General features: G+C 41.9%; 1 protein-coding gene across 2 annotated transcripts in view; it reads left to right on the forward strand.

The window, feature by feature from the left end:
- The window catches only part of TENM4 (teneurin transmembrane protein 4), an 887,828-nt gene that overhangs the window by 727,172 nt on the left and 133,484 nt on the right, over positions 1 to 27,172 (forward strand). For both annotated transcript variants that reach the window (XM_049889686.1, XM_049889688.1), the window contains exon 18: positions 3,994 to 4,194. In XM_049889686.1, the coding sequence (XP_049745643.1) occupies positions 3,994 to 4,194 (201 nt within the window). The remainder of the gene's footprint in view (positions 1 to 3,993; positions 4,195 to 27,172) is intronic.

The raw sequence follows: 27,172 nt of genomic DNA on the forward strand, positions 1-27,172 counted from the left end.
GGCCGCAGAGCTGCAGGGTTATTTACAAAGACAGAAAAGAAGTTGTTTAGATCTTTGATTTATGTTATCTATTTGAAAAGAAATGTTTTTACTCCTGCTTTCTTTTCTGAGAAGGGCCATCTGGTATTGATTCCTTTTATTATTTCTGTTTCTTTGGGGAAGCATCAGTGCATATTCCTTGTGTTTATAATGGGGTTTACTTGGGGCCTTTGTCCTCCTCCTCCTCTCCGCCCCCCTTCCCTGAGCTCTGCTCAGACGGGTTTCACTGTGTTTATAAAACATCAGCTAACAAGCTTACTTTTTTCTCTCTCTCTCTTCCTTCTTCTGAAGTTTATTGCCCCATATTTTTTAAAGCTTGAACTGAGCCAGCAGGACGTTTGGAGGGACTTGGGGGAGGGGCAGAAGAGAACAAACTTAGGCCTTTTGCAGTGAAATGTGAGACATAATTTTTGGTCCCAGAGAATGTCTTAATAACTTGTGTGGTCACTGACATGTCAAACATTTTGGGGAAAGGGTTGTGTTTGCAGCATAGCCACATAGACCTCCTCACTGTATTAATGGGCTAAGCTTCTGCTAGAAATGTTGGCTTGCATGGCGAGCTCTGCAGAGGAAAAACATGTAACTGTTTGGCACCTCTTTTAAGAAGAAACTATGTTAGACTGTCTTCTAAACAAAATTCAGCCCACCTCCCCAGCAACTTCTCCCCTGTCCCTTGATCACAGCACTCCACTATGCCAGACAAGCTGGGTTTTCCCATGTTATGGAAAACTCCCTGGGAAATAAATATTGTTCATGAAACTACCCTAGTGTGATGGTAAGAAGACAACTTGAATCCCATCTTAGGGTTCCTGTCACCCGGAGGCCCCAGAGAGGGAGGGCATATTCAGAGTGTACATATGACCTCTTTGGCAGGCAGAGCTTCACTGGAGCATAGAAAATGGCCCTAGGTTTAGAATCAGTAGAGTGCAAGACAGCATTCTCCCCACAGGAACCTCAGCTAGTCCCTCCTAGGCTTCCGCACACTGCCTTCCCTCCCAGATGCAGTCCTCTTTAAAACTCCCGGTTCTCTAGCCCCACGCTCCCTTTACCAAGCTGGCCCTCAGAAGCGATCATTAATTGCCTAGAGCTGGCCTCTCGTCAGTTCTTTTCTGATCCTTTTCTCTGCCTGGACCATCTGCTGAGAGCACGAGGTTCACTTTGTTGGTTTCTGGGTCCCTATTAGACTTACATGTCTGAGGAAGAACAGGAGTCTGACGCCAAGGGCCTCTTGGTGAAATTGGCACCCTCTCGGCCTGCTGGCTAAAAATGGAGATTTATAGGCTCAGCTACCAGGGCGCCCTGGGGTTTGCAGAGACAATTTCAGCCCAAAGCTGGGGGGACAGGAACTTACAGAATGGGAAATACCTTATAGGCCCTGGGATAGGAATTGCAGGTTGTTTCCTGTCAAATTAGAAAGCTTTCTGGATCTAGGAAATTATTGTTGTAGCCTAATGTGCCAGAATAATCCTTCTGAGGTTCTGAGATCTGAGGCAGGTCATGAAAATTTATTACTGTTATTATTTTTGTTATTTTTAATTACCAGGAAATCCAACAGGTCATAATACTTCAGTCGTTATTAAATGGTGTCCAGCGGCTGCAGCAGAAGAGATTCTTGGCCTATGTTTGACTTTGTTAATTCTCCACTTGGCCCTATTTCTTTGTTTTTATTTCTATTTTTAACCACTTACTTTATGTCTTTATGTATATATGTAGTAAATATGTATGCATGTATTTTTCAACCAGTAAGATTGTAAAGGAAATAGCAAGAGGTCTGCACTGGGAAAGAGTGATTTGGCTTTAAATTCCTCCACTCCAGCTATGTGATTCTAGGCAAGTTATTCAGTCTCTCTGAGCTTCAGTTTCCTTGTCTGTAAAATGAGGATAAGTATGGTATCCACCTCATAGTGTAGTTGTAAAGATTAAATGAGATAATGTATATAAAATGCATAATAGACAAGTAACTGGCACAGAGGAGGTGCTAAGTTAATGCGAATTGTTTTGTTTTTATCGTTACTATGTTTTTAGCAAATGGCTACTCCTGACCCCTGATCTTCTGATTTATCATTTATGTCATTAAGTTGAATCCCTTTAAAAACCGAAACAGTAAAAAAAAAAAAACTTTCTTTTATAAACTGGCCCTCAAAATAAATGTTTTCAGAATATCGCCATTTGTAAAGTCTCTACCCTTTTGTGCCTGTGATTTTTAACATACTCAGGCAGGGTGTCCCAGCCTTTTGTAAATGCAAAAGTCAAATATACTGGGTTATGAAGGGTAACTGATAAATAAAATAAAAGAATGTCTGACTGACAAATGAGGTCTGACCACAGTTTGTCTAAGTCATGCTACTGAATGTCCTGATAGAATAAGAAACCACGTTATTTGCAACAGTTTTCAGCTTCTACACTCCTCTCAAGTTCTCAATGTCATTTGATCCTCATAGCAACCTAAGAGGTAGGTATTTTTGCAATACCTGATCTATAGATAGGAAGCTCACAATAGTTACATGACTTGACCGTGGTCATACAACCATGAAGTTTTGTCCCTTGACCCTTGAACCTAGGTCCTCAGAGGCCAAATGCTAAGCTCTTTCATCCGTAGTATGAAAACTTCCTTATGACCCCTGTAAGGAGGAATCTGGCTACATTCATTGCAGCTCCGTTAATACTGTTGGGTCTTCCACTCAGACACCACAGTCCTCTTACAAAATTAATAGAATCTTCTGCCTCCCTAAAATAAAAGACAGACCTTAACAACCTTTTGGCAGAGTAAAGAACCTCTGCCAACTGTCTTCTCTTAGGTGCCTTTTGCACTTTCCATGTGAACAGGAGCCATATGATGAGTTAACCCTCTATAAGTTTCTTCTACTTTTCTGGTGCATTGTGGATAATTAGTGGTTAATTTTGTATAGTCCATAACTAAAGTTTTTATTTGGGAGAATTAGCCCCAGTTACAGAAAAAAAAAAGAATCAGCTTTAGAATCAGACGGACCTATTTTCAAATCTCTCTCTGACAGGGATTAGCTATGTCATCTGGGATAAATTATTTACCTCTCTGAGCCTCAGTTTCCTCATCTGTCCCTCACTGGGTTAGACAACTGAATCTGATAACATACACAAAGCACCTAATATAGTGCAAGCAGAGAAGGTGCCCCACAAATGTTTCATTATTCTCCCTTCCCTCTTCCTGTGTTGGTCTCTTGACCCTACTTTGACCTTGGGCCCTAGGAGCCCTGCAGAGACTGCTTGGCTGTGAGCCACAGCCTCATACATAGTTCACTTACCATGTAAGGAGAACCTGTGCAAAGTCGGCACATATAATTTGAATATAGTCATCAAAATGTTTGCCCTCTGGAAAGTGAGGTTTGAAAGTTTGTATCAATCACAAGAATTTTAGGAAGATGACAAAATAAAATAAATTCTCATTTAAGGAATCTCTTTATATTTATTCCCATGCTCACAAAAATAAAATTGTATTAGGAAGTGGCAAACAATAATGGTTTGCTCTACAAATACTTATTGAGCACCTTCTATATGCCAGGTATAGTTCCAGGAGATAGAGAAACAAGTGAACAACAGCAAAAAACTCTTCTATTATTGCAAGTATTGCAGGCATAGAAGGCACTAAGCGCTGTGGTAATGTACATATACATCTCTTACTTTGTCTACCCCACAACCCTATAAAATACAAATTTTTACCCACCTTTTACAGAGACTCAGGGATTAAAATGACTTGATCAAAACCCAACAGTCAGTCACTGGGTAGAGCTGGGAAGCCAGGTCTATCATTTATCAAAGTTATTGCTCTTCATTGTACCATGCGGCCTCTCCAGGAAACCTGTGTCCTTCTACTAAAATGTTGGAAGTCTCTTCACTAAAAGTTGGATAGTCTGCCTAAAGAAGGGTGACCCTTGCTGTTCCAATGCTGACCTCTCTTTTCTTCTCTCCAATGCCCAGTGGACTGCATGGACCCCACATGCTCAGGCCGGGGTGTCTGCGTGAGAGGCGAGTGCCATTGCTCCGTCGGATGGGGAGGCACCAACTGTGAGACACCCAGGGCCACCTGCTTGGACCAGTGCTCGGGCCACGGAACCTTTCTCCCAGACACGGGGCTTTGCAGCTGTGACCCAAGCTGGACTGGACACGATTGCTCTATCGGTAAATGTGGGAAGAAGAATAGTACAGCATGGATGAAGGGGGGAGGTTTTCATTTGTAATGTGTTAACCATTCATCCCTGATCAGTGATGTGACCCTGTTCTCAGTTGTAGGACTGGGTTACCCATGTCTCTGAATGCATTTCTTCTTTCTTGAAACACTTAGCCTTCAGCACCTCTGCTCTTACGTGGGCAGAGGATTCAAAAATTACATCCTCAAATCATCCCTTTCATAGTGGTGACCTGGAGACATTGCTGCTTAACAGTGCTAATTGTAATTATAGGTATGTTCACCCAGAACTCTTCTTTCACACTAAGATGATGATCCCTAGAAGCAAGGTCCTAGCAACAGTGTTCCTAGGTGAGGTCTGCAGGGGATGGGGCTGTAAAGGCTGCATGCCCCAGCCATCTAACCCTTTGATTTCACCCATCTCCTCAGAATGAAGTCTAAACTTAGTGTAGCATTTAGAGTTCTCGGTGATCTGGCCCTCACCTGCCTCTTTGGCCAGATCCTCTATTAGACTGTAAGCTCCATGAGGGTAGCAAATACATCTTATTCATCTCTGCATCCTCAGGACACAGCATAGGCCTGACCTCTGATGAATGAATTAACGGATACATGATTCAGTGTGTTCTTGAGTATTGTATTTCATTCACCATGGGATTGAAACATCTAAAGTTCAAAGGACAATTATGTTGGCACTCTTCTGTTTATAAGCACTTTCTGGTTTATAGACCCTCGCAAGGTAAGGATTGCTAAAGATAATTCAAAAATGGTTGCAGCAGTACATCAACAGGGAACTCCCAGAAATATAACAAATTCAGAAGAGGACATGGAACAAGGGACGTCATTGCTGATGTCAGATGGATCTTGGCTGAAATAGAGAGTACCAGAAAGATATTTACCTATGTTATATTGACTGTGCAAAGGCATTCGACTGTGTGGATCATAACAAATTATGGATAACATTGCAAAGAATGGGAATTCCAGAACACTTAGTTGTACTCTTGTGAAACCTGTGCATAGACCAAGAGGCAGTTGTTTGAGCAGAAGAAGGGGATACTGCGTGATTTACAATCAGGAAATGTGTGCATCAGGGTTATATCCTTTCACCATGCTTATTCAATCTGTATGCTGAGCAAATAATCCGAGAAGCTGGACTATATGAAGAAGAGCACAGCATCAGGATTGGAAGAAGACTCATTAACAACCTGTGATATGCAGACGATATGACCTTGCTTGCTGAAAGTAAAGAGGACTTGAAGCACGCACTGATGAAGACCAAAGACTACAGCCTTCAGTATGGATTATGCCTCAGCATAAACAAAACAAAAATCCTCACAACTGGACCAGTAAGCAACATCATGATTAAAACAAACCAAACCTGTTGCCATTGAGTCAGTTCTGACTCATAGCCACCCTATATAGGACAGAGTAAAACTGCCCCATAGGGTTTCCAAGGAGTAGCTGGTGGATTTGAACTGCTTACCTTTTGGTTAGTAGCTGAGCTCTTAACCACTGCACCACTAGGACTCCTAACATCATGATAAACAGAGAAAATATTGAAGTTGTCAAGGATTTCATTTTACATGGATCCACAGTCAATACCCATGAAAGCAGCAATCAGGAAATCAAATAATGTATTGCACTGGCCAAATCTGCTTTAAAAAGACTTCTTTAAAGTGTTAAAAAGCAAAGATGTCACTTTGAGGACAAAGGTGCTCCTGACCCTAGCCATGGTATTTTCAATCACCTCATATGCACGTGAAAGCTGTACAATGAATAAAGAAGACCAAAGAAGAATCGATGCCTTTGAATTATTGTATTAGTGAAGAATATCAACTGTACCATGAACTGCCAGAAGAACGAACAGATATGTCTTGGAAGAAGTACAGCCAGAAAGTTCCTTAGAACTGAGGATGGCAAGACTTCATCTCACATACTTTGGACATGTTATCAGGAGGGACCAGTCCCTGGAGAAGGACATCATGCTTTGTAGAGGATCAATGGAAAAGAGGAAGACCTTCAATGAGATGATTAACATAGTGGCTCCAATAATGGGGTCAAACACAGCAGCAATTGTGAGGATGGCGCAGAACTGGGCAGTGTGTCTTTCTGTTGTGCATAGGGTTGCTATGAATCGGAACTGACTCAATGACACCTACCGACAACAAGGTGAGGATTGCATAAGAACATATGTGAAGCACCTAGCACAGTATTGACATATGGTAGGTCATACTCACAAAGATATCATCCCTGTTTTACCAGTTTATTTAATATTTTAATCAATTAATACTTATTCAGCACCTACAGTATACTGGGCGCTCTTCTAATCATAGAGGATAAAGAGAGAAACAAGAAAGTCCATACCTTCATAGAGCTTCCACTCTTGGGAAGTAAAGGGGAAGAGAAGACAACAAACAAATGACGATAAACCAGTAAAGAAACTCAGATTCAGAAGACGTTTAAGTACTGTTGCCCAAGGACACACAGCTAAAAAGTGATGGCATCTCCAACTACATTTTTTACTTCAAATCTCTTTCCTAACGATTCCATACTGTTTGAAAAAGTGAAGCTCACGTTAGTTCATTGTGTTGCGTATTAACAGTTCTGATTGTAGTCAGGAAAGATGGTTGAGTCCTTTAGCAAAAGTGAGGTCCATGTAGCATTTGTGCCTTTCAAATACTTTGAATTACCTTTCCCCCATTGAATGGAGAATTGATGTTCAATGCACAGCCTCAAATGGACTTTTATCCTTGTTTGCAAAGCTCATGTAAAGACATGACTGCAAGCACAGATGTACAGGGTCTCAGAAATAATTCTTTTTATATAGCTCTGTTTATGGCAATATAATAAATGGCCCTCTTAAAGCTGTGCTGTCTTGTATTGTTCATTATATGGCCACAAAGCTAATTTAGGATAGGTATATAACTGTTCCTTGCATTGTTAATCCCTGATGAAACTCTACAGCATCTAAGGAAGGCAGGTATAACTTTGAGAGAGATTATTAAGTATTCTTTAGTTGACCTGTAAAAGGAGACAGTAGACCCATTGGAAAGGACTTTGGATAGAATTGTGAGATCTAGCCCTTCTCAATTCTGTGTACACCACTCCTCATAACTAGTATCAGAAGATCATGGCCTAATGTGTGAATGCAAGTTAGCACCATGTACTGAAATGAGCTCCTGAGTCAGATAGACCTGGGTTCAAATCTTTGCCCTGCAAAGTTCCTTCAGCTATAAAACTGGGGCTAATAATAGCACTTACCTTATAGGGTTTTTGTATTAGTAAGGAGCTGTGGTGGCACAACAGTTAAGTGCTTAGCTGCCAACTGAAAGGTTGATGGTTCAAACCAACCCAGCAGCTCCATGGGAGAAAGACCTGCTGATCTGCTTTTGTAAAGATTATAGCCAAGAAAATCCCATGAGACAGTTCCGCTCTGCCACATGGGGTCGCTGTGAGTTGAAATCAACTTGACAGCACCCAACAACAACAATTTAAGATAATGCAGAAGAGCACTTAACATGCTACTTGGCTTATGACGAAGGCTCAGTAAATGTTAACTGTTGTTATGATTATGATTAAAACACCCATTGGTGAGAGCCTCTGATATTAACAAAGACTTTATTGTCTCTCCTTGCAGTGGTAATGATAATTTGTATTTATCAAGTGCCTCATAGCATACAAAGATATTTTACACAGACACACACAGAGAGACAGACACCACAACATCAGCCATGTCAGGGAAGGATGACAGGGATGATAGTATCATATGATAGCTCACCATGAGGCTCAGGGAGTTGCAGTGACTTGCCTAAGGCACAACAGTAAGTGATGAAGCTGGAAGTCAAACCCCAGCCTAGGACTCCAGGTCTAACCTGCTTCCCATCATTCTGTGTTTCCTTCCCAGAGTCCACTGTTTCTCCCCCAGCTGTCACATCCCCTCTGGAAGCCATTTTTAAGGATAACGAAAGCAGCTCAGGTGCTCTCTCTCCACATCCCCTACTATATAGGCAGTACATGCCTGGGTTCAATCCTGGTTCCACCACGTGCTGTGAGACCTTGGCAAAGTGCTTACCTTTTCTTAACTTCAGTTTCTTTATGTGAGAATTGGAGATAAGAATAATATGTACCTCTAAGGACTATGTGATCATTAGATTATATGATTTATGTACATACTTAGAACAGTGCCTGTCATAGAGTAAGCACTTTATGTATTTCTCCCACCTCCCTTCCAAGGGCACTTCTTCTGAATGAAAGTTGGTTTAGACCTATTGAGTTTTTGTGGTGAAGCTAACAAGAGATGCCTTGTTGACTGAATGTCACTATAGCTGAGAGACTGTCTTGATGTTTGGGAAGTTAGCTACAGGATAGTAGAACAGGCAGTGGATTTTATTTAGGAATACCTGCCCCGGCCAGTTGAATGGCTTCAACAATTTGCTTAACCTCTCTAAACCTCATTTTTGTCTTGGGTAAAATTGCTTTACGGGATTGTCGTGAGGGTTAAATGAGAAAATCCAGGTAAAGTGGTAACACAGTATCCGGCACACTCAGACACTCAACAAGTGGTAGCTCTGTTATCATTTTTTTGTTATTTGCTGCCTGGCACAGCAGAGCTGGCACAAACTCTGCTCAGAGCCTTACCATCGGGCACTGCGGGCCAGCAGACACAGCCTAAGTGATCCTTGCACCATCAGCATTGAGTCTGGTTTGTTGGGTTGGCAGAGATGTGCCGCCGCCATCCACCTCCTCCTGGGAGGTAGGTCTGTCTCTTCACTGAGATGAGTGTCTTGCTGTTTGGGACTGAGAATAGGATTTAATGAAAGCAGCTTTAATCAACATGCCCTGTACTCAGCAACCAGCCCTGTAATAAAATGTGAGCTGAGAAGTTCCCTAGCACTTTGGTTAGTTTTGTGGAAACAGTGAAGTCAGATTTTATATAAGTGTTTACTTAGGTTCCTGGGTTCCCAGCAACTTGACTTCCAGTCTCTTCTCAGAATCTCCTCCTTAAATCCATGTGATCTTCCTTCCTGACAAATCGTACAAGAGAACTGTTTGAACAGATTCCCATGGCTCAAAAGACCCAAGGTTATACACTCCCCCTGCCCCTGCCTCCAGACAGAAGACTTGACTACCTGACCCATTTGGGATGATGATGGTGGTGGTGGTGGTGATTACTGCTGTTTTACAGACGGAAAAGAGTTGGAGAGGGGAAATGACTTGGCCAAAGTAAATGAACTAATCAGTGGCCAAAACTGAATTAAATCCAGGCCCTTACGTCTTGACAACCATAGGATGAAACATTAACTTAAAAGATACCCATTTCTTTATGCTTACTATGTACCAGGCACTGAACTAAGTGCTTTACAACTACTATCTTAGTTAATGCTCATAACAACCCCATGAAGGAGGTATGACTAGTTCCATTTTCTAGATGAGGAAGCTAAAGCTTAGAAAGGTTAAATAACTTGCCAGCATCTCCCGTTAATAGTGCTGGAGCCCAGATTCAAACCAGATCTGGCCCAAGGTTGCTCTTAAGCACTATGGCATACTGTGCAATGTATTCTAAGTGTGTTTCTCTCTAGCCAAGCTATGAATCCCATGAGGTCAGGGTCTATCTTTATATCCTTAGCATAGAGTCAAACATACATTAGGTCCTCAGTGATTGTTGAATGAATAACTTAACATGTGGATGGTCAAAGTGATAAAAAGAAAGTCAAAGGGAGAAGTGACTACAGCTGAAGACTTTGCTCAGGAAGACCTTAGCACATTGTGAGATAGTCTCAGGACGCCCACCCCCACCCCACCCGACACACACACATATGCACATGCTCTACAGGGCTAAAATCGAACTCCCTGGGCTCCTTCTCTGTCCCTTTCCAGACCTAGCTCATGTTAGTATCATGTGCAGTGCCAGCCAGCCAGAACTCCTCCTGGACAAGGGCTGGCATCATTTCACCTCCTCCAAGCCATCATTCCCAGGAAGCAGCCCCTGCTGGGCTGGATGCCTCATCAGCTTTTGCATAAAGTGGGTATGCTCACCAGCACTGCTAAGCAGAGTGACTCTCCCTTCATCCCCCCGAGTGCTTTATTTGGCTTTTCATCCTCTTGGCTCAGAGTTACCTTAGGAAAAAGGAAGGAATTGGAACTCTTTGAGATGGCCTTTAGAACTGAAATAGTCTACCTTTCTTTCAGAGCCTAATGACTTCTAAAGAAGATTTCAGGCTCTGTGGCATTTTCCAGGGCACCATTTCAAATGTGATCCTTTCACCTCATCCTTCGTCCCATGTCTGGCTCTCCCTTGGGTCTTCCTTCCTCCCCACTCCCCACCTCTGCAGCCTTCTGTCCTCTGGCCCCATAAATTCGTTCCTCATTTCCACTGCTCTTTGAGTTCTCTCCAATCTTGTCTCCCGTAAATAACTTTTATTTGAGAGGGCTCTCTCACTACATTTTATTCCTTTGGGTTGCTGGCTCACAGAAGCAGTACGTGGCAGAGATTCTGCCTGTAAAATGCTCGTGCTGGTGGTTTATGATTCTTATCATTTCACTGCAATTGAGTTTCACGGAATAACAGGTGGAGATGTTTTAGAGATTCAGTGGCATGGGTTTGGTGGTAGTATATGCAGTCTTTAAGAATTGCATGGATTTGGAGTAGAACCAAGCTAGATTTTTAAGACTCAGCTTATCCATAAAGTGTGGCTAATGATACTTACCTTGCAGGGTTGTTTTTCAAAATAGCTTAAATATATATTGATATATTTATAAATATAATATATACGATGTCTAGCATAGTATCTGGCATTTGGTAAGGCTCAGTAAGTAAAGTATTAGTATATATCTTCAGAATCCATGATTAGATCTAAATTAGCCAAATAGCCTTTAGACTATAGCACATTTAAGTTTGTGGGCAGTTTATGTAATGAAGGTTTGTAGCCAGAAGACCTGGATTTGAGTTTATATGCCTCGAGTGATTTGGTTTAGCTCTCAGAGGCGTAATTTCCTTGTACTTCCTGAGCCTCTCAGAAGTACAAAGATATGAAAGAGCATTGTTTCTTTGCAAAGGCGTACTTCAGGCTGCCTGGAGACTAGGAGCCATGGGGGTGAGTGGCAGGAAGTGAGGCCATAAAGGTAGGCAGGGTCCAAGTCACTGAGTCCACTGAATGCCTTGGTGAAATCCTTGCATTAAAAAAAAGACAAAAACCTTTACTACACGCTGAAGATTTCATTTCAGACCCCACATCAGGGCTTTTCCTTTAGCTATTTTAGCTCATCCTGACCTAGGTTCCATCTTAATTTAAGGGGACCTTTTTTTTTTTTTTTTTCCCAGAATTAGAACTCAAATGCTTTGAGCTTACAATTTCTTATCTTTTACCCTCCGCCCCCCAGAAAAAAACAAAATCACAAACCATAAGTAATGACAGTAGTGACTGAATGGGTAGGGAACTGTAAAGCTCTTTTGTCAAATTAAGTCACAACTGATAGCAAAATGACACCCAGCACTTAAAAAAAACAAAGTAGCAACAGGGTTAAAAAAAGAAAAAGCTCTAAACATAGCAGTTGCATTAGTGCAAAATTCTGAAAATGGTAATTCAGTTTTATTTACGAGGCAAAATATAATTACATTTAAATTTGCGGGAACAGAATTTAATTCTTATTAATGACAGAAAGACTGAGTGAGATGCCTTAATGCCAGGGAAATTGTCTTATGTTCATGGATGGGAGAGAAAATTAGATTCGGCGTTGAGCATTCTCCCGTTACAAGTCTCATTTGTGTAGCCGGAATTGTTCCCTCTCTGAGAAGCGTTAGCTTCTTAGCCCAGAAAGCACAGCACCGACATCCAATTAAACATCAAAAAGAAATGATCAGGCTGGACTATTTCTGTATAGGTATGTTATGGGCGGGGAGACTCAAGGTTAGAATTTCACCGGAGGAATAATACCCATTGAGACTTGACATTTCCTGTACCCCCTTCCCGACAGCAAGTGACAGCCTAAAATCAAAGTTCAGAATAAGAAATCTCAGGCAGATTGACGCTGCTGCAGCGAAAAAAGAGGAGGTGTTGGAGCGAGGCAGGGAGAAGCCCACCGGTCACCTGGGAAGTGGTGTGGGGGTTTAGAGACAAGGCCATGGTCAGTTCCTAACATTTAGTCAAAGTCTGGGATATTGGGCTCAGACAGACATGCTGCTAACTACTCTAGAATTAAAAGTTGATAAACCAGGAGCTGGCAGCTATGTAATTTAGTAGAATTTCCCCTGACAGCCCCGGAACATTTTCTATCAGAATTGGAGCTCTTCAGTATGCAAATATAAGCCCTGCTGAAATTGGGCTTCAGAATCAGATTTCTATTTGGATGCCCAAGCTGATATCGTGTACAAAATCTCCAGTTGTCTCCTTGACCCAAACTGCTGGAATAGTAACTTGTGATTTAAAAGAAATAACTATTCTTTGCATGAAAATTTTGCATCTTATAGACCTCCTTCATATATGTGCTTCATGGTTTATTCAGACAACAAATACATAAGGCTCTGACATTGCAGATGGTAATATTCCCAGGAAACCAGAGTTTGGAGAGTTTGGGTGACTTGCCCAGAGTAACTCTGGGGAAACAAGGATTCAAATCCAGGTTTCTCTGGCTTCAAAGCCCAAGTTTATCCCTGCTCACTCTGCCATGGACCATTACCAAGCTTTATGCTCCAGCAACAGCTGATGCATCAGTTATCAGGTTTGTAGGTACTACTTCACTTGGTAACACTGCCAGGAACCATGAAAACTGAGTCATGGTAATGGTGTATCTGGCAAACCTGTAACGGTTCAAGGAAAAGAATCACTTTCAGTTGCTGTGGCATCTTGGAGGAAGTGGGATTTAAGTGGGTGATGAAGGTTGGATTTGAGTAGGCAGAGATAGAAGGCAGAGGAGAGCACCATGTGGCAACCCATTGTGGAAGTGAAAGAATGGCAACATGTACAAAGATGTGACAGATCATAGTACTTTCTAGGAAAGACAAGCACTTTGGAGTGGCTTAGCTTAGGGTACTTACAGCAGTAGTGAAAGGGAGAAGAAGTGAGGGAAGTGAGCAGAGGTCAGTCATGAAAGAGTTTCAGTTTTATCTGTCAGTAAAAGCAACTGAAAGTTTTAAGCAGAAGTATAACCCAGTCTGGTTTGGTTTTAGAGAACTTACTCTAGTATCATACGATTCGAAGTGCCTGGGAAATATCCAGGTGGAGATATCCGAGAGTTAGATAGATCAGCACATAACTGGGTGGACAGATAGACCTTTTATTAAAGGATATCAAGGTTGGAGGTCTTTGAGGAGAGAATTTAACAGCAGTAGTCCCTTCAGTTCACCTAACTGGGCTCTTTTAGTGGGGTTTCTGATGTGTTTCAGCCCTGGCCAAAAATATACAACCCAGTCATGTTCTTCTTTGGCTTCTTTGCTCACCAGCTTTTTGTCCTAGGTTTTTATCCTTCCACAAAATCAGACCTTGTTTGGAGGCCCCCTGCAAGCTAGGTTTGGGTTCCTCTAATCAAGAAGCCAGATACCCTCTAATTAAGATGAACAGCAGTGGCTTACTACTTTCTGTGGTAGTTGCATCGTAAAGTCTTGAAATTTTAGTCCTGAGGGAATAGATGAGAAGACCTGTTCTGCACCAACATACTGGAATCCACTTTTCTGCTTGATGCGAAAGCTTTCCAAGCTCCTTGAGTGAGGTGAAAGGCCATGTGGTTTCCAAGGCTCATTAGCTTTCTGCCATCGAAATCTGTGGAGTAAAACCATAGCTTGAAACAGCTCTGACCCTCGGGTGATAGTGATAGAAGTTGAAAAATGCAGGAGAGTAGCTTGGGTTTGGCCTTAATGTCTAAAGGAGACTAATTACTGTAAGGAGGTTGAAGGCTCCTTTCCTATACCTTCTCCCCCTTCTAGCTTCTTCTTGAGTCTCCTGCACTGAGACAAAAAATCTCTATCATGCCCAGTTTACTGAGGGAGGGAGAGTGGGTGCCATATTTGGGGAACACCAATTTATTCAAAATATAGAGAGATGTGGCCTGTGGGAAGGGGGAAAGAAAGTTAACATGTAATCAGCCTACACTGTGCCAGGCATGATGACTGGCTCTGTGCTCATCTATACACATGGATACACTCAGGTTCCTCCATGACAGGAATTTTTTTTTTTTTTAAGTAAAATGTTGATTTATTTTATGACTTTTCAAATTATTAGATTCTTATTAACCAAGGATAATGAAGCAAAACAATGACCAAAAGAACCATCATATGTTGATATCAAAAGTTATGAAAATTCATAGCCATGAAATGGCTGAATAACACTGGCCAAGCATTTAACTAAAATTGCTGTAAAAATTTTTGCTAAATATATAATTTGTGTGGTCTCTCTTAAGATATAACAAAATGAAATACCTCATATTAACCTTTTTATAGTTGTCTCAGTTATCTAGTGCTGGTACAACAGAAATACCACAAGTGGATGGTTTTAACAAAGAGAAATTTATTTTGTCACAGTTTAGGAGGCTAGAAGTCCAAATTCAGGGCGTCACCTCCAGGGGAAGCCTTTTTCTGTCTGTTGGCTCTGGAGGAAGGTCCTTGTCAACAATATTCCCCAGGACCAGGAGTTTTTCCAAGCAGGAACCCCTGGTCCAAGGGATGTGTTCTGCTCCCAGTGCTCCTTTTTTGGTGGTATGAGGTCCCCCTGTCTCTCTGCTCACTTCTCTCTTTTGTAACTCTAAAGAGGTTGGTTTAAGATACAACCTAATCTTGTATTGAGCCCTGCCTCAGTAACATAACTACTGCTAATCCCACCTCATTAACATCATAGAGGTAGAATTTACAACACATCTGAAAATCACATCAGATGACAAATTGGTGGACAGTCACACAATACGGGAAATCATGGACTAGCCAACTTGACACCCATTTTGAGGGGACACAGTTCAATCATAGCAATAGTAAATGAGTATCAAGGTGCTTTTCCAAAAAGGATTTCCCCCTTGATTACCCTTGTATGTCCTAAACATGATTCACAGAGATGCAGATGAATACTTGAATTACCCATCCATGTGGCCTGTCTATATCCCTGGTATCAGCTTCCTTTGCCCTGGGCTCCAGCGTGACCTCTTCTCATACTAGCTGGTCTTCTGGAAAAGGAGGGGAGCAGGCTGAAAGGGTTGAGCAAGATGCTTCAGCATTCAGCACAATCCTCCATCTTACAGAGCTTCATCCTGAGAAGATGGTTCAACAATCCTGAGGCCAGAACCTGCAGGGCACCCCCGGTCTTTCCACACAGGAACACACTCACCAGTTGACTGCGCTGGATGGAACCTTCAGGTGGAGCACTGAAGCTGGAGTGAGGTCAGGGACATGGCTGGATGGTTGACACAGGGCCTGGTTACAACAAATAATTTTATCTTAATACCTGTATCCCCAGCCTCTAGGTGTATCCAGCACACACGTGGTCTGTGCTCAGTACAATTTTAAATCAATTTTAAAATTCTGGTAGATAGCTATCATTGTTGTTTTGTTGTTAGGTGCCGTTGAGTTGGTTCTGAGTCATAGTGACCCTATGCACAACAGAACAAAGCACTCCCCGGTCCTGCACCATCCTCACAATTGTTGCTATGCTTGAGCCCATTGTTACAGCTACTGTGTCAATCAGTCCATCTCTCGTTGAGGGTCTTCCTCTTTTTTGCTGACCCTCTAGTTTACCAAGCATGATGTCCTTCTCCAGGGACTGATCCCTCCTGATAGCATGTCCAAAGTAAGTGGGACGTAGTCTCGCCATCCTTGCTTCTAAGGAGCATTGGGGCTCCTTAGAAGATTCGTTCATTCTTTTGGCAGTTCATGGTATATTCAAATTTCTTTGCCAACACCACAATTCAAAGGCATCAATTCTTCTTTAGTCTTTCTTATTCATTGTCCAGCTTTTACATGCATATGAGGCAATTGAAAACACCATGGCTTGGGTCAGGCGCCTTTGTTCTCAGTGTGACATCTTTGCTTTTCCACACTTTAACATCTTTTGCAGCAGATTTGCCCAATGCAATGTGTCTTTTGATTCCTTAACTGCTATTTCCATGGGTGTTGATTGTGGATCCAAGTAAAATGAAATCCTTGGCAACTTCAATCTTTTCTCCATTTATCATGATCTTGCTTATTGGTCCTGTGGTGAGGATTTTTTTCTTTATGTTCAGGTGTAATCCATACTGCAGGCTGTGGTCTTTGATCTTCACCAGTAAGTGCTTCAAGTCCTCTTCACTTTCAGCAAGGAAGGCTGTGTCTTCTGTATAATGCGAGTTGTTAATGAGTCTTCCTCCTATCCTGATGCCCTATTCTTCTTCATATAGTCCAGCTTCTCTGATTTTTTGCTCAGCATACAGATGGAATAGGTATGGTGAAAGGAGACAACCCTGATGCACACCTTTCCTGACTTTAAACCATGCAGTATTTGCTTGTTCTGTTCGAATGATTGCCCCTCGATCCATGTACAGATTTCCTCATGAGCACAATTAAGTGTTCCAGAATTCCCATTCTCCACAATGTTATCCATAATTTGTTATGATCCACAGAGTCAAATGCCTTAGCATAGTCAATAAAACACAGATAAACATCTTTCTAGTATTCTCTGCTTGCAGCCAGGATCCATCTATCAGCAATGATATCCCTGGCTCCACATCCTCTTCTAAATCCAGCTTAAATTTCCCTGTTGATGCTGCAGCTGCTTTTGAATGAACTTCAACAAAATTTTGCTTGCATGTGATATTAATGATATTGTTCAATAACTTCCACATTCCTCTGGATCACCATTCTTCCAGTCGATTGGCCAGGTAGCTGTCTTCCAATTTCTTGGCATAGCTGAGTGAGCCCTTCCAGCGATGCATTCATTTGTTGAAACATCTCAATTGGTATTCCATCAATTCCTGGAGCCTTGTTTTTCCCCAGTGCCTTCAGTGCAGCTTGGACTTCTTCCTTCAGTGTCATCGGTTCCTGATCATATGTTACCTCCTGAAATGGTTGAATGTCGACCGATTCTTTTTGGTATAGAGACTCTGTGTATTCCTTCCATCTTCTTTTTTTTTTTTTTTAAATTAATTTTTATTAAGCTTCCTTCCATCTTCTTTTGATGCATCCTGTGTTGTTTAGTATTTTCCCCATAGAATCCTTCACTATTTTAACTCGAGGCTTGAGTTTTTTCTTTAGTTCTTTCAGCTTGAGAAATGCTGAGCATGTGCTTCACTTTGGTTTTCTATCTTCAGGTCCTTGCACATGCCATCGTGAAACTTTGTCTTCTCGAGGCACCCTTTGAAGTCTTCTGTTCAGCTCTTTTACTGCATCATTTTTTCCTTTTGCTTTAGCTACTCGACACTCAAGTTCAAGTTTCAGAGTCTCTTCTGACATCCATTTAGGTCTTTTTCTCCTGTCTTAGGTATCGTTACTATTCTATAAATAACAAAGGCAAGGCTCAAAGATGTGTAACAATTTGCTTCACACGTCTAGGAAATGGCAGAACAGGCTTTTGGCCCCAGCTTACCTGATTCCAAGTCTTTGCACTGTGCAAAACCATAAAACCTTGAATAGTCACACACAGCACTCTGCTTCATACCACTGGAATATGACAATACATGGATGCAGTCAGATGATATGTTTCCTGTATGAGACACACTAGGGAATGCAGATATTGATCTGGTTGTGGCAGGGTTCTGGAGGCAACACAGGCAGACTAACAACCCAGGTAAAGAAAGATACACGTAAAGCACTTTGAGAAGGCAGAGGAAGGTGAAATTCCTTCCAGCTGGGGCACTTGGAGGGGGCTTCAAAGAGGAGGTGGCATTGGAGCCAGAACTTACAGCATGTCTAGATTTGAACATGTAAAGATCAGGGAGAAGGATAGCCAAAACATAGAAACATCATGTGCAGAAGCACAGAGAGGGACCAAAGAGTGGGATGAGGTCCCTCTTTTAGCCACGTGTCTAACCGTCCCATTACTTAACTGTTTTTTAAAAGCAGCTGTCAAGTTCTGGCTCAAGTGCTGACATGTATGTCTTGGTGTGGCATAGGACAAAGCATGTCCTCTCTCTGAGCTGTCTCTCCTTCTATAGAATCTCTGAGGTGTCTTCTCATGCTCTAACCACAAAAACTGATACTTTAGATTTTCCTCCACTTTTTCTACCTTTCCCCTGCATCCCCCTAAATCTAGGCCACTTCTTTCTTAACCTCAGCTCTCTCCTGACTTGCCTGCCTTCTTCATTATCTCCTGTTCCCATGGCCTTTCACCTCTAGCTATCTTTCTTCGTCACTCACAGCTTCCTTGTCTCCATGCCTTCCTTCAATGCCACTAACCTTGAAAAATCCAGGATCATTCCAACCATTCACCATCTTTGATCTTACAGTGGGCTTCTGAGTACCCCTAAACCAAATTAAGACATCAGGGTCAGAGAGCTTGGGTGACTTGCCCAAAGTCACCATGTGGATTGGGCCGCCACAGACTTGTAGTCTTTAGCTTCTCCTGGGCCTTCCCAGCTGCAGTTTTTCTATTTGTACTTTGTGAGTTCTTGATTTCTTTTCTCACTGTGGCTCTTTCAAATGCTCACATCTATGCACCAGCTCTTCCCCTCCTCCCACCCCATCACTCTCAGCAGAGATCTCTGTCTCCTACTTCACAGAGAATACTGAGACCATTGGATAAGCACTTTTCCATTATCCAAGCCTATACCCCACATAGCCTGTTCTGCATACGTGTCTCTCTCTGCATGCTCTCCCCAAAGCATAAGGTTCCCACTAAGCCTGTCCCTTCCATTATGCTCCAGATCCAGTCCTCTCCTGTTGAAAGGCACCTCAGTTGAACCATCATCCCCTTCCTCTTTCTAGTATCTTAAATCCTTCATTTCACTGGCTCTTTCCAGCACATAAACATGATACAATTGCCATATAGGGGGTGTCTACTGATAGCACTATTTTTTTTTTTTTTACTCTGTAAGAAATGTGCATGATAAGAGGCACATTACATAGCATTCATTTAACCACACATAAATCTAAGATGTTGGTGTCTGTACCCTGTTTTCTGAGCCCTGGTGGTACAGTGGTTAAGAGCTTGGCTGTTAACCAAAAGGTCGGCAGTTCAGATCTACCAGCTACTCCTTGGAAACCTATGGGGCAGTCCTATTCTGTCCTGTAGGGTTACTATGAGTTGAATCGACTTAACAGCAATGGGTTTGGGTTTTTTTGTTTGATTGTCTAATTGTGGGGATGATCTAGTATGTAATTAAAAATCAGAGAGCGCTGTCAGATTACATCTGAGGTTTTGCCTGAACCTGGTCCTATAATTCACAGACCTAAAGCTGTGTTAATCATAGTCACCTTTCATTCTAGCTAGGTGCATTTGAGCAAGTCACTAAATCTCTCCAAGCTCGTTCCTTAACTACAATATGGGAGTGATAATGTCATTGCAGGGCTGTCGTGAGGCTTTAATGAAGTAATATTTGTGTGCCACTATGAGAGGTTCTGGAACATTTTAGGCACTCCATTTTCTCCTTATCTTCACTCAAATGATGAATAGTGTGACTTGGACTTTTAACTGCTCCAGGGGTTCAGAGAAATGTCCCAAGCTGTGCAATAACTCAGATGAGCTAATGATGAAACGGAAAATACTAGCAGGAATCATTTTAAATTACTTAATTCTCTATTAAAATTTCTTAAGGTCATCTAAGAACCTCAGGTTCTAAGCAAAATAGAACTATTTTACCTGTTACCCGTGTTTAGTACTAAATACAGGACTTATTAATAAAGACTTCCCAGGAAGTCAAATGGGGCCAAAGCTATATTTCCACATCACTGGAATTTTAAAACAGCTTCACCCAAGTTTGTTCCTTGCTCAGCATGAAGCATGCAGAATCCTTGGGTGGGGTATACTCTACCCCCTACTCATGTCAATTTTGAGCATCTTTCCAGGTAGAAGAAATTTTATGGGAAAATTATGCATAAGTCTCTCCCCCTTTATGGGGAAAGGCACAGCTTTCCCTTCCAGCTATTTTTAATGAACAGGATTGTAAAATAAGTCCAGACAAACTAAAATGCAGTTGTGATAGGTACCAGACTTCATCTGGGCTTGTATGGGGATTAACATTTAATGAGGAGCCTGGGGCAGTTTTTGTTTTTTTTTTTTCCTTATATATACATTTTCAGGCACAATTAACCAATAGACAAACTTTTTATCTTCCCCCTGTTCTTTTCAGCCCTTCCTCACATGTTCATCTCCTTCCACATGGCTTAGGTACTAGCATGAAGGAAGATGCATCTGAGAGTGTAAGGATTAAGACACTTTAAAATTACAGAGTTCACAGTAAGTGATTGGAGAAGATGAGTTCTTAGGAGCTTAGTCACAAAGGAGGCTGAGCTTTTATGTGTATGTAGTTAACAAAATAAAATTTTGTACAATGTGGCACTGAGATAGAGTTGAGCCAACTGACATAACACCGCTTCCATGAAGTTTTCCTCTATTCATTTGTTTTTTCACCAGATATTTGTCAAAAGCTCTTACGTGGCCATGCCTGGTGCTAGTTGCCATGGGAACCAAAATGAATAAGCATAGGCCCTGCCATCCAGTGAGCTTCCAGTCTAGAGAGAAGATAAATGTGTGCACAGATGAAGCGAGAGAAGGAGTGGTATGGGGAGAGAAAAGTGCTGTGGGATTGGCTTTCCATAGCAGAAGAGCTAATGTGTACTTGGGTCTGACCTGGTTCATCTCCAAGGTCCTATATAGTTCAGTCAAGAACTTTACAAGCTTAGAATAAGAATTTTAGGACAGTTGGAGGTTTTACCTGAGTTCAAGAGACTTCTAACAAGATTTTGATACAGCCTTATTTGATGGTGCCAGGCAAGGTGACCAGAAGAAGTGCTTCATACCCAAGTTTTAAGGCGCCACTGGAAAAGCAAAGAGCCCTAGTGGTGCAATAGTTAAGCAGTTGGCTGCTAACTGAAAGGTCAGCAGTTAAAACCCACCAGCAGTGCCTCAGGATTAAAGACCTGCCGATCTGCTCCTGTAAAGATTACAGCATGGGAAACCTTATGTGGCAGTTCTACTCTGTCCTATAGGGTCAGTATGAGTCAGAATCAACTCAACGGAATATAACCACAATGGAAAAGTAAATATTTTGCTTTTCAGTAAGATGCACCTCTGCTGGGTGACTTAGAGCTGTACCGTCAATTCCAACTCATAGTGACCCTATAGGACAGAGTAGAACTGCCCCATAGGGTTTCCAAGGCTGTAAATCCTTATGGAAGCAAACTGCTACATCTTTCTCCCTTGGAGCGGCTGGTGGATTCAAACTGCTGACCTTTTGGTTAGCAGCCAAACACTTAACCACTGTGCCACCAGGGCTCCCTAAGGTCCTCATAAATCAACATAGTTTACATAGAGCTTTTCACATACATCGTTTCCTTCAGTCATCGCCATCTCCCTTCCTCCATTTTTGGGTGAAGAATTATGGCTCAGAGAGATTAAGTATTTCTTCCAAGGACCCATAGCTAGGAAATCAGGGAGTCAGAATCTGAACCAAGTCAACGTAGGTCCTTGATATGTACTTCAAAAGGTTTCTCTCAGTCTTCCTAGACATAACCAAACAACTCGCAGGATTGGTTTACTGTTAAAAGGCTTAGGACCATAGTTGGGAGACAACTTAGCCAATTAGCATAACAGTTCATAAAGATAATGTTCTGCATCCTCATTTGGTGAATAACATCTGTGGTGTGAAAAACTTGCAAGTGGCAATCTAAGATACAACTGTTGGTCTCTACTCATAAGGAGCAAAAGAGAATGAAGGAAATCAAAGACTCAAAGAAGAAATAGTCCACAGGACTAATAGCCCCCGTGAACCACAGCCTCTTCTAACCTGAGACCAAAAGAACAAAATGGTGCCTGGGTACCACTGCCAACCATTCTGACCAGAGACACAGTAGAAGGTCCTGGATAGAATGGGAGAAAAATGTAGAACAAAATTAAAATTCCTGAAAAAGGCCAGACCTACTGGACCAATAGAGACTAGAGGAGCCCCTGAAACTACTGCCTTAATAGTGAAACTTGAAACTGAAGCTATTCCTGGAAGTCACCTTTCAGCCAAATAATAGATTAGCTTATGAAATAAACAGTATCACCCAAGAGTAATGTGCTCCTTTAAACAATCAACTGTATGAGACCAAAAGGTCAACATTTACCCAAAAGCAAAGATGAGAAGACAAGGAGGGGAAGGGAAGCTAGATCAAAGGAAACAACAAACAAAATGGAAATAATGAGACTGCTACATGTTGTAAAAATTTTAACCAATGTCATGGAACAATTTATATAAAAATTGTTAAATGGGAACCTAATTTGCTATGTGAACTTTCACCTACAAAAAAATTATTTAAAAAAGATTCCTACAGACCACAGCCCTCCAGCATTCACTCAGAAAGCTCTGATTTCGATTACACGAAAGTCGACTCTCATCAAATGCTTGCTTGCGTTGGGTATGTTGCATAAGCCAGAATTTGTGTCTAATCTTGGAAACCCTGGTAGCATAGTGGTTAAGTGCTGCGGCTGCTAACCAAAAGGTTGGCAGTTCAAATCCACCAGGTGTTCCTTGGAAACTCTGTGGGGCAGTTCTACTGTGTCCTATAAGGTCGCTATGAGTTGGAATCCACTCGACAGCAGTGGGTTTTTTTTTTTTTTTTTTTTTTGGTCTTCTGAAATCAGTCTAGTCTTGCTACTACATCACATTTCCCTTCTTATAAAAATGTGTGTGTGTGTGTGATTTATTAAATCCTGATTATGTGCCCAGCACTCAGCTGGAAACAATACTTTCATTCACCGTAACTCATTTAATTTTATTAATTTAGGTTTATGTCTGTCTGCCGTACTGAGGTCAGGAAAGAACCATGTCTGTCAAAATCAGCATTGGATGCCCAGTGCCCCTATAGGATGAGCATATAGTGAGCACTCAAGAAATTAAACCAATGAGTGTAATTCCTACACCAATCCTTAACAGTAGTTGGGTTTCATCCCAAGTTCACAAAATGAGGAAGCTTGAGACTTAGGTGCTGTGACCCAAATTTCACAAAGGGCCAGTTAATAGAAGGTAAAAGATGTATATGTTGTCAAAGCATATTCTTGAAGATTATCCTATATGGTTTTCACAAACCACTCTGGGAAGTTATATCACTGCTTTAATGTCAAAGCAAGTAATTTGAAAGCCGGACTATATGAAGAAGAACGTGTCATTAGGATTGGAGGAGGACTCATTAACACCTGTGATATGCAGATGACAGAACCTTGCTTGCTGAAAGTGAAGAGGACTTGAAGCACTTACTGATGAAGATCAAAGACCACAGCCTTCAGTTGGATTACACCTCTGACAAAGAGAAAACAAAAATTCTCATGACTGGGCCAATAAGCAACATCATGATAAACAGAGAAAAGATTGAAGTTGTCAAGGATTTCATTTTACTTGGATCCACAATTGATGCCCATGGAAGCAGCAGTCAAGAAATCAAAAGATGCGTTGCATTGGGCAAATCTGCTGCAAAAGACCTCTTTAAAGTGTTAAAAAGTGAAGATGTCACATCGAAGACGAAGGTGTGCCTGACCTAAGCCATGGTATTTTCAGTTGCCTCATAAGCATGTGAAAGCTGGACAATGAGCAAGGAAGACTGAAGAAGAACTGGTGCATTTGAATTATGGTGTTGGCAAAGAGTATTGAATATACCATGGACTGCCGAAAGAAGGAACAAATTGGATGGCAAGACTTCCTATCACACACTTTGGCCATGTTATCAGGAGGGACCAGTCCCTGGAGAAGGACATCATGCTTGGTAAAGTAGAGGGTCAGCACAAAAGAGGAAGACCCTCAGTGTGTTGGATTTATACAATGGCCACAACAATGGGCTCAAACATAGCAACAACTCTGAGGATGGTGCCGGACCAGGCAGTGTTTCTTTCTGTTGTACGTAGGGTTGCTATGTGTTGGAAATAACGGAACCTAACAACGATAACAATGTCAAAGTAGAATTGAAGAAGGAAAAATAAAGCAATTGCTTTTATTTTAAGGGAAAAAAAAAAGGTATATAAAAAAATAATAATAATAAGGCCTCTAAATTGAGGCCAAATGATAAAGTAGCATCTCAAGTTTCTGCTCTTCCTCTGTCACAGAGGCCCATCTGCAGAGGAGAACCTGAGTGCTCACAAGTTTTGTTACCTTCAGTTTTTTTTCTAGTTTTTTAGCACCCCATAAACATCAAGGTCACTCTCATTCAGGCTCCTTCCATTAAATGTTTAAGAGCTCATGACCCAGGTTCTAAAGGACTGGTGGAAGGGTACCCAGCCTCTGGGAAATTTTAGTTTCCTTCCAAGAGATCCTATCAAGTGTAAACTGACAAGGAAATGGATGTTTGGATGAACAGAAATGGAGGGGATCTGCTATTCCCTCAAATAGGAGACTGCTTGTGGTATATGATTGTTCCTTACCTGTTTTGAGGCTCCGTTTGCTTCTATAAAATTCCTGTCTTGCAATATTGATCTGAGGATTGTCAAAATAAGGTAAAACACTAGACGGCCACATGACCTGGTGCAATATTCTCGTACTATCTGGCTCATGGTATCCTTACCTAAAAGAAGGATTACAGCCAAGTGGTCTCACATTTTGTGATAGTTAAATGAGGAAGTGTGTGTGAAGTGTGCTTTATAAACTGTAACACCTGTTAGTTAAGCCAAAAAAGGCTTTCCTGCACATTGGCTCATTTGATCCAACACCAACTGTGATGGTTAATGTTATATGGCAGTTTGTTTAGGCTCGATTCTCAGTGGTTTGCCAGAAGTTGGACTGATTGCTCTTCCATAATGTAATATAATCACTTCCATTGTGAGATCTGCTATAAGCAGCCAGTCAGTTGAAAAGGGGGTTTCCTTGGGGGTGTGGCCTGCCTCCAGTATATCAATGGATGTTCCAGCAAGGCTGGCTCTCGCTCTGAATCCTGCATCTGACTCATCATCATCTGACCTCCGGTTCTTGGGATGAAAGATAACATGCTGACTGACCTGCAGGTTCTGGGATTTACCAACTCCTGCAGCCCTGTGAACCAGCAGCCTGCTGTCTGAGCTACCAATTTTAGATTCATCAGCTGCTGCAACCACAGGAGTCAGGAGAAGCCTCCAGCCTGATGCCTGACTCACAGATTTGGGGACTTGCCAGCCTCCATAACTGCATGAACCATTTCCTTGAATTAAATTTCTATATACATAAGGAGCCCTGGTGGTGCAGTGGTTAAAGCAGTTGACTGCTAACTGAAAGGTCGGTGGTTCAAAACTACCAGCAGCTCTGTAAGAGAAATATATGGCAGTGTGCTTCCGTAGAGATTTACAGCCTTGGAAACCCTATGGGATCACTACGAGTTGGAATTGACCCTATGGCAGTGGGCTGGTTTTTTTGTCTTTGTTTGTTTTATAATTTTATATATATATATATTTCACTTGTTTTGCTTCTCTGGAGAATTCAGCCTAACACATCAACACTGTGAGATTAGTGAAATGAAAATTATTATTCTCATTTTACAGAAAGGGAAAGTGAGGCTCAGTGAATTGCATATCTTGCAATTTGCAGATTAGCAAACCAGTAAGCGTCAAAGCCAGTGTTTAATCCCAGATCTGACTCTAAGATTCATGTGTTTTTTGCTTGTTTTTTCTTTTATTCATTGCACATAAGCAAAAAGGTGCAGAAGTAACAGCTGTGGATTATTTGGAAAATCTTTGGAATGTAAATGTTATCTTCATCTAAACTGTGATCTCCTGGAGGGCAGAGATTGCATTTTATCAACCTCTGTATTTCAAGTACCAGGCACAGTCTCTGACATATAGTAGGCACATGTGGAATATGTATTGGAATAAAAAAATGACTCAGTTGGAAAGTATTGATACCTACTGTATATTAGGTACTAAGTACCCTCTGAATTGGGTGCTGTCACCATCCCCATTTTACAGAGGAGGAAGGTGAAGCTCAGAACAATTGAGTAGGCTACCTAAGGCCACATAGCTGGCACAGCTGGGATTTGGAATCAGGATTGATTTCAGGCCTTAAGCCCCTTCATCTATATAGCCTCCCAATTAATTAATAAATGAATGAACTACCTATTAGTGAAGTCCCAAAGTCAGACAGTCAAATGAGAGAAAAAGTCTGCCTCTTCTGCTCTCATCCCTTATGAACCCCACGTGCCCCACTGCCTGCAAACACCCAGGCTTTGGCCCCAGCAGCCCCTCTCTCTCCTGGCTTACACCTCAGTGAATAGAAATGCTGTTTGCTCTCACACCAGAAACTGCCACCCGGAAAAAGTGCTGAGTAAACCCAAATAAATAATAAGTTAACCTTCTCTCCTGAGGCTCTTGGGGGAAAGTTCCAGCTCTGGCCCCAGGCCCAGCCTCCATTGTGACCAGGGGGTCATTGCCCTTGTAGTATTGTGCAGAAGAGATGGGAATTTCAGAGGCAGGGTTTAGGGAGGCCTGGGGCCTGGAGATTGTTATTTCTTTGTCTTGAGGAAAGCCCAAGATGTTTTTTGTGTGAGCGAGAAGGGAAGGAAACTCAAAAATCTTAAGAAAGCATCATACCTGGAGGACTGCTAGATACAGTACCACCTTGCTCACAGCCCCACCCTCACTTGGCAGGTTTTCATAAAGGCAATTCTCGAGAGATAAATAGACAAATAGGAACAGATTGACTTTCAGCTAGGCTAAGCAGGATTTACATGAATCGTTTTAAATTTTCAGGTATCTGTAGCCCCGGACAGTCACAGATTTATTCATCACCCAGCAAACCTAATTGAGGATTTATTCTGTGCCAAGGCTTGCACTGGATACCAGAGATGGTGGAGATGAGAGGAATTAGACCCAGCCCATATCCTCAGGTTGTGCCTAGAATGATGGTGAAACCAACACAGAAACAGAAAACCACTCT

The sequence above is a fragment of the Elephas maximus genome, chromosome 7, assembly GCF_024166365.1.
Source record: "Elephas maximus indicus isolate mEleMax1 chromosome 7, mEleMax1 primary haplotype, whole genome shotgun sequence".
Taxonomy (NCBI): domain Eukaryota; kingdom Metazoa; phylum Chordata; class Mammalia; order Proboscidea; family Elephantidae; genus Elephas; species Elephas maximus.